At 46.4% G+C, this 8584-nt stretch overlaps 1 protein-coding gene and 1 pseudogene across 1 annotated transcript; both read left to right on the top strand.

The window, feature by feature from the left end:
- Positions 1–402: 402 nt before the first annotated feature.
- LOC111823530 lies at positions 403–547 on the top strand (annotated as a pseudogene).
- Positions 548–6320: 5773 nt separating this feature from the next.
- GPR6 (G protein-coupled receptor 6) lies at positions 6321–8037 on the top strand. Its single transcript, XM_023745336.1, has one exon. It carries the CDS (start codon positions 6422–6424, stop codon positions 7514–7516), a length of 1095 nt encoding a protein of 364 aa, XP_023601104.1. The 5' UTR covers positions 6321–6421; the 3' UTR covers positions 7517–8037.
- Positions 8038–8584: the final 547 nt, after the last annotated feature.

The raw sequence follows: 8584 nt of genomic DNA, 5'->3' as shown, positions 1-8584 counted from the left end.
CACATACTTTGGCATCTTTATTTTCTAGCACAATGTCTAGCATGTAGTAGGTGCTCAGTAAATACTTACTGAATGCATGGGTGACTAGGCAACAGTATAAACATAATTACAATGCAACATATAAAAATATTGACAGCATATACTTTATTATGAAGTGAAAACTTAAATTGCACACTGTATATATGGTAAATACACACTGCACAATCTACCCATGTAAAATACATATGCATGAAGATAAATTCTGGAAATAGTCATTCAATAGACATTTATTGAGCACCTACTCTATGCCAGATCATACTGATGAAAAGATTAATTAGAACTGGCCCATCCCCTTAGTAGGTTTACAATCTGGGGATGGGTGGGGAGAAGCAATTCTAGTTAGCTGATAAGAATATAAGTGAGACCCCCTGGCAATGGGCAAGGAGACACGTGATTGGTGGTGTTGCTCTTATATCAGTCAGGGGCAAAGCAGATGTATAGTCCTTAGTTCATCCGAGTTTGATGCCTGTGGCAGTGGCCAAAGCTGTTTCATGCCTGAGGCACATAAAAAAAAAAGAATATGAGTGAGTTTGTTTGTTTGTTTTCAAAATTCTCTTTAACATATTTACAATACATTTACAAGAAGGCTTACAAAACAGAAAAAGGTCATCTATAACCTGCTGCTCATGGTAATATTAAAGTTATAAAATTCAACCTTCACCATTTCGGATATAACTATCCAAAGCCTCTTTGTTTTTGAAATCTACATAGCTTTGCACGCATTGACTCGATGCTTGCTTTGCTTTCCCATGGGATTGTCAATAACTTGTACACAATGTACCTTCTGGTGTCCTGTGTGCCCTTGGACAACTTGCTTCACCTCGCTAAACTTCAGTGGCCCCATCTGCAACGGAAATAACTCTAAACTCCATGTAATTGTTTCAGAGAACAAAATGAGACAATGAGTATAAACCCGCTGCGTGAGAGTCAAAGCACTTTGAAAATGCAGGGCATGACAGATTAGAAGATTGCCTCTGTGTTCGTTTTCCAATATGCCTATAGAGCCAGTCTTATCATTCTCTTATTCAATAAATCTGTAATCTGAGTTGTAAATTTATACTTTTACCCATGAAACTCATTAAAGTTATTGTTGTTCTTTATGGAAAAGGACATATGTCTTAAAATGCTATTATTTTTCCTGATTTGTTTATCACACACGCACACACAAAAATAGCTCACCAACAATTCAGTTAAATGAAACATGTCAACTGCCCTGCACAGTGTTCTGCATCTTGCGGACATGTAATGGTCATAATAGTGTTCTGCTATTTTTCTAAACTTGGTGGAAGGTGATACTGACCTTTAAGAATAACAGCCCTTTGGAATGAAGACAGCTGACCTGGCATGAAGCAGGAACATCCCTGATGTGTTTGGATGTGCTGAGGAAGTAAGTGCCTTTGACATTGTGACACACCATCGATGCCTGAGGGTGAGAAGAGACCCTGGGGACAGGCAGTGGCAGGAACAAAAGGGGATATTTTGAATATAATTTATCTGTCTCAGCAGGTGTCCCAAAAAGATTACACTCCATCCAGCACCCTGGATCTGGACAAACAATGTAGAGAATTCAATGGCCCTTTGTTATTCTTGCCTCTTTCAGCAACAATCTTTCTTAATAACAGCTTTATACATCTCACTACCACCTGCCCTCTTCATGAGCTGTCAGCTCAAGTATCTGTGTATCACCAAATAGACTTATACTTCCCAGTAGGAAATGGAATGGCTTGTCTTTAAGAACCAAGTTGAGGGAGTGTGTGTGTGTGTGTGTGTGTGTGTGTGTGTGTGTGTGTGTCTGCAGCTCCTCAGAGAGAGACCAGAATTGCTAGTATCGGTCTTTCTGGCCTAGTTTTCCAAGGTCTAGACAGCTTGGCTGACTGCAGCTCTGATTTTGTAAGACAGAATTGATTTGCAAAGGGCCAGGAGAGGGCACACCTGGGAAGTGGCCTTGAACTCAGAACAAGAAAGGGGGCAGAAACTGAGGTCTACAGCAAAATAGAAGGTTGAGGGCAACCAGAATTTAGAGCTCCTGATGGGGCCACTGAGTTAGTTAATCAGGGCCAAGAGGGAACCAAGTATCAGCCAAGAGTCCTCCACATAAAGGTGGTTCTGTGTGAGTGTGAAAAATAAAAGGTCTGCCCAGGGGGTCTAGTTGGCTCCTTAAATCTGAAATTACAGTGTGACTTGAAACTAGACTGTTGTTAAAATTCCTTTGATGCAACTATTTCAAACTCCAATCCACTATTTCACTGTATGTTAAACTGATAAGGAGGTTCTATGATTGCTTAGACCAGTGTTCTCAACCCTGGCTTTTCATTAGAGCCTTTAGAAAATCCGATGCCTGGTCCTCACTCCAGACCAGATGAATCAGCATCTCTGAGTGAGTGATCCAGGAGGAGGTGGTTTTGAAAAGTTTTCTAGGTAATTCTAAAGGGTGGCCGGGGTTGGGAACCACTGGCTTAGGCTGAGATGGGCAAGAGATACACACAGGAAACAGAGGAAGAGTTGTAGTTGAGAGGTCGTGATTCTGCAGCATAACCTCAGACAAGGGAAGTTTCTTTTGTGTTCATGCTTGGATGGTGCTGGAATGTAAAAGTACCTGGTGATATGTTAGTATGTTGCAGAGTTGGCAATAGTGAGTTTAACCTGTGATTACAAGCCAGAAACCAAACTTTGTACACCTCAAAACACAACCTGGACCAGACAAGCTGATGGATGAATAATATATTTACTTGTGTGTTTCAGTCAATTATATATTTGCTTGTATGTTTCAGTCAATTATCAAGTATTCCCAGTATAGAAATGCACTCAGGGTAGCTCAAGATCATAAAGGTTTGTGGTCAATACACAAATAGCAATTTCAAGGCATCCAGGGATCTGAACTTCCAGAACCAGGAACCAGACACTCAGATACTGAGGTCATTCCCTCCACCTCTCAGTCATTTGGTCTCCTTCATCTCAGGTCCTCTCTCCATACCTGCTTCTTTCTTTCATCACCATGGGCTTCTTCTGATTACTTATTTCACACCAGGCTCAAGATGAGTGCTCCAGCCCTAATTTATCATAATCTTGCAGGACCAGAACTCAACACTGACTGACCATTGTCACAATGTCTCTTAATTCAAATTTTCAAGAAGGGGAATTTGATCACCAGCAAAGGATGACTGATCTTGTCTAGCCTTGGCTTAGGGGTTAATCTCCTCCCAAGTTCTAGGCTTGAGGTAGAAAATGTCATATGATTCACAGGCTGAACCACAGTAGAACAGGAGACCACTGGAAGGGTAGGAACTGTGGGCAGAGCAGGCAATGCAGTTCACCTAATATTCATCCATAATCAATGAACCACACACCTTTCTTCTTTCCCATTGTCTGCCTCCTGAGATGGGTGGGCATGGGCGGGGGGGTTAAGCATCCAGTCTAGCATTTGAGAGAGGTCATGATGTAAAGACAGTCTAAAAACCCTTGGCCAACATGATTCTGCATGGGTTGTCCTCCACCTGAAACCACTGAAAAGTCCATTCTTGCCAATGGTGAAAGCATAAGGATGTCCAAAACACAGGATCTCAGTTTGTTTAGTTTAACCCCACACTTTCTGCTGCATTGTGGCATATAGAAATGTAACACATTTAGACATTAGGGAGGATTCTCCTCCCCGTGGGCCGTTATTTGATAGTTTGGAAAATTTGAGATTAACATGTTATTATAGTGGTTTGACAGTTCACTTGAGAGCTCTGAAAATAATATTCTTAGCTTTTAAATGATAACCTTTTTCTGAAATTCAAGTGACTCTTTTAACTTAGAACTTCAGCCAATTTGGAGGCTCATAAAAATAGTGGTGTGAGAATTTTATAAACTGTCCAAATGGAGATATTGTGTGTAAACTTAATTTATGGTCCAACACTGACTATTGCAGCAAAGAATTGAATAGTTCTACAGTTTTCTTCATTTCTTCCAGTAAGTCCAGCTGTATTGAGGCAGGGTGGAGGAGGGCAGGAATAGTCTGGACTTGGGGGCCATACTTATAGAGAACAGGCCAGGGTAAAAATCCACCCCCCATGTGAGTCTGTAGACAGTCTGAGTATATGGTTTTGTGTGGTTCTTTTTTCTTCATTTTTGGACCTCTGGAGCTAGAGGCAAATGAAGCCGGGGGTAAGGGGTGGGGAGGAGATTCAGGGAGAAGTGGGGGAAAGACCAATAACAAATATCACCTATTTTCACTTTGCCTAGAGCATGTCACCCTGAAAATCATGGCTGTGGCCTCAATATAAGGCCATCATGCCAATGTGCAATCATTTATTTTAGAGCCTTAGATGGAGCTAACTATTTTAGCTTTTGCCCAAGTACAGCTATCAGAGATTCTGGATGATTCAAAAAGAAGTCTAATATTTGTATTTTACTAACAAAATACCTTTAAACTAAAAAAAGATAATTTATCTGGGCTGAAACTAAAACTCCTGCCTACTGAAGTCTGGTGCAGCTGAGTTATCACTGTTTTTGTCCTGCAATTTGTTTTATAGAGTGCTGATTAATAGGGCAAAGCCTTTTGCCAGGAAAGTAAATCACATTTTTCTGTTTTCTTATATTCTAACAAGACATAAACCTGGTCTCTAATTAAAGAGTACTATCAGCTTCCGAAATTGGGAAACATTGGGCTGAGAAGATCATGGTGAAACCTACTGTGTAGAGCTCAAGAGATAGTGGTGGAGAGAGAAAGGAATGGAGGGAGAAAGAGAGGAATTGACCAGGTAACCTTTAAAAGAAGAGATTGTTTTCCTCAAATGTCCCATCTTCTCTCAGTTCCCCACAACTCTGCATATGTCCTCTGACTCTACTCGACACACTGTTCTGCAGATATCCTTTTTATTATTTTTTAAATGTATTTTATTGATTTTTTACAGAGAGGAAGGGAGAGGGATAGAGAGCTAGAAACATCGATGAGAGAGAAACATCGATCAGCTGCCTCTTGCACACCTCCTACTGGGTATGTGCCTGCAACCAAGGTACATGCCCTTGACCGGAATTGAACCTGGGACCCTTGAGTTCGCAGACCAACGCTCTATCCACTGAGCCAAACCGGTCAGGGCTGCAGATATCCTTTTTAAAAAGAAAGCTGACCCCTTGACACACACACCACCCAATTCATTCCTTTCCCCAAAGAAGTATTTTTTTCAAGGTAGCAACTCTGCCTTCAGACCTTCCTGCCCCAATGTCCCCCTTCTCCAGGGCTTCTTATTCGCCTGGCCCCCTTGGTGACCTTTGCTGCCTGGCCAATGCAACTCCTGTGTCACCCCTTCCCTCCCACCTCACCCTCTCTCCCAGCCTCAAAGTCTTCTTCACTCCTTTCTATTTCTCCTTCTTTCCTGCCCCCAATCTCATTCCTGGAGGCTCTGGACTAGAGGCAGCCAGCCGCTCCTGCATCTCCTCCCTCCTTGAAACCTCTGAGTCGTCCTCGTTTGGGGAGACCAGGAACGGGTGGTGATGGGCGGCGAAGAAAGCGAATGCGGAGCTAGGAGCCTGACGTCACCGCACCTTGCCTGTCAATCTCCAACGGGGCGCGCTGCTCGTAACCGCCTGTTCTGCCACTGACTGTCCCTCACTCTCCCTGGCTTCCGCGCAACCACTGGAGCCCAGCGCTCCTCTCTGGCCGCTTCGCAGGCATCGACTCTGTCCGCTCTGGGGACGCAGCCTGGCGCCCCACCACAGCGCTCATGATCATAGACTTTCTGAAGCCCTGACTCCCCAGGTGAGCAGCCCGGGTTCCCTAGAGGAACTTGGAGGGTGTGGGGAGGGGAAGGAGTGAAGGATAGCCGGGGAATGAGTCCCTCCTAATACGGAGAAATGAAGCCAAACTTGACCGTACACCCTTCCCCTACATAGACACCCCAACTTCTCTTCCCCCAAGCCTCCTTTCCCGGGGTCTCTGTAGCTTCCAGGACCGCGGGGCTCTGCATGCAGAAACTTAGCTTTCAGCACCGCGGACAGCGACCCTGCTTCCCAGCTTAAGCGAACACCCGGAACCCGCTGACCCAGAGCCCAAGCGGGACTCGCCCAGGTCCCACACCCTTAGCTCGGTGCATTCGGATACGTGTGCAGATGCAGTCACCCTTACGGGATTAATCTGTGTGCATGTGAGTGCCTGTTATCCGTGTGTGTATCTATGCAAGAACTCGGATATCTGTGAGAGCACCCGTGTACGTTCCTCTCGCCCATTCAATAGGTATTTGTTTGTGGCTCTCAATCTCTGCTTCCTCGCTCTGCTGTGGGGTCCGGGGTGGGGTGGGCAATATGAGCGGGGCACCTGCGCCCGGGGAAGTTCCCTGGGAGCTTGAACCGCACACCTGATGCTCACTGTCCCTCTCCACACAGGGTGCAGCGTCCAGCCGCAATGAACGCGAGCGCCTCTTCGCTCAACGAGTCCCAGGTAGTGGCAGTGGCGGTCGAGGGAGCGGCGGCGGCTGTGGCAACGGCGGCAGGAGCGCGGGACAGCGGGGACTGGGGGCAGCCCGCAGCGGCAGCGGCACTGGGAGGCGGAGGCGTGGCTAACGGGTCGCTGGAGCTGTCTTCGCAGATGTCCGCGGGATCGCCTGGGCTGCCGCTGTCGGCGGTGAACCCATGGGATGTGTTGCTGTGCGTGTCGGGGACGGTGATTGCCGGAGAAAATGCGCTGGTCGTGGCGCTCATCGCGTCCTCCCCGGCGCTGCGCACGCCCATGTTTGTGCTGGTGGGCAGCTTGGCCACCGCCGACCTGCTGGCCGGCTGCGGACTCATCCTGCACTTCGTGTTCCAGTACGTGGTGCCCTCGGAGACGGTGAGCCTGCTCACAGTGGGCTTCCTCGTGTCCTCCTTTGCTGCCTCGGTCAGTAGCCTGCTGGCCATAACCGTGGACCGCTACCTGTCCCTCTACAACGCGCTCACCTACTACTCGCGGCGGACCCTGTTGGGCGTGCACCTTCTGCTCGCCGTCACCTGGACCGTCTCCCTAGGCCTCGGGTTGTTGCCAGTGCTCGGCTGGAACTGCCTAGCAGAGCGTGCCACCTGTAGCGTGGTGAGCCCTCTGACGCGCAGCCACGTGGCGCTGCTCTCCGCGACCTTCTTTGCCGTCTTCGGGATCATGTTGCACCTGTACGTGCGCATCTGCCAGGTGGTCTGGCGCCACGCACACCAGATCGCCCTGCAGCAGCACTGCCTGGCGCCACCGCACCTGGCCGCCACCAGAAAGGGCGTGGGTACGCTGGCCGTGGTGCTGGGTACTTTCGGCCTCAGCTGGCTGCCCTTCGCCATATACTGCGTGGTGGGCAGCCGCGAGGACCCGGCTGTCTACACCTACGCCACTCTGCTGCCCGCCACCTACAACTCCATGATCAATCCTATCATCTATGCCTTCCGCAACCAGGAGATCCAGCGTGCCTTGTGGCTTCTGTTCTGTGGCTGTTTCCAGTCCAAAGTGCCCTTCCGCTCCAGGTCTCCCAGTGAGGTCTGAAGGCCCCCTCTGCCCTCTCACCAACACCACACCCCCAACAAGCCAGCCTCTGGTGAGCTTCTCGGTGCCTGCTGATGAACTCTGAGATCCCAATAGTGTGACCCTGACTTTGGAAAGAAAGAGAGAGAGAATGAACATACACACAATAAACTCACGAGGATAAAGAAGTTTGGTGGCACTTTACATATACAGTGTATACATGTGTACATATATATACAAGTTATTTGTATCTTCTGGAGGTGTTCAGGATGTGGACTTTTCTGGCCTGTGAAAAAACTAACAAGGATGTGGTTGTATACTCAAATTGTACATCACATTTGTCAAGTGAACACATTCCAATACTGCTTAATTATAGCACTTCATTTTAGCTGCTGAGCTGCCAAAACAGTGTTGCCATTTACAAGGGCAGGGGAAGGAGGGTAAAAGGTGTATTTTTGTTGTATGTGATAATATTTTGCTGCCTATGCATCAGTAAATTACACCATATTTTGTACACAAATAAATACATTATAAAAATGTAATTTTGGGCATGTGACTGACTATAGAACTACATCTGCCAGGTGATCTACTGTCTGAGTGTTGAAGTAGTAATACATTTACTTTAAAAGTTTATTACGTACCATCTCTCTCCTGTGAAAATCTCAATGTAAAAAATCATATGTATTTGCACACCGTTCATAAATTGTCACTGAAATACCTAATTCAGATAGTGGTGGGACGAAGGGGGTAATATATTCATGTAACAGTATTCACAGGACACTAAAAGATTATTGGTGTTATCAGTGCCGATTAATCTACTCTCTTAGTTACTGCGTTTGGAAGACAAGCTGCAGCAGTTGTCTGAAATCATTCCTTCTTCCTACCCATGTGCACTTGTGAATCCTGAAGCCACAACTTTTAGTTGTAGTTTTTCCAGTCTGGAAAGAATTTTAAATGTAGAAAATTTATATTGACTAAGTATATTGTTGTTGGCCAGGTCTTGTAGCAAAATGCACAGCCTTAAAAAATAAATTCTTCCAAGACAGGATTCTAAGGTATATTGTGTTCATGAGGCAAATGAAGGTATGC

The sequence above is a fragment of the Myotis lucifugus genome, unplaced genomic scaffold, assembly GCF_000147115.1.
Source record: "Myotis lucifugus unplaced genomic scaffold, Myoluc2.0 scaffold_537, whole genome shotgun sequence".
NCBI classification, from domain to species: domain Eukaryota; kingdom Metazoa; phylum Chordata; class Mammalia; order Chiroptera; family Vespertilionidae; genus Myotis; species Myotis lucifugus.
The sequence above is the reverse complement of the archived record's forward strand: the minus strand, read 5'-3'. Positions and strand labels throughout refer to the sequence as shown.

What these genes read in the sequence shown, in the direction of transcription:
- GPR6 (XM_023745336.1), top strand. Translation starts at nt 6,422, where the DNA reads ATGAACGCGAGCGCCTCTTCGCTCAACGAGTCCCAGGTAGTGGCAGTG.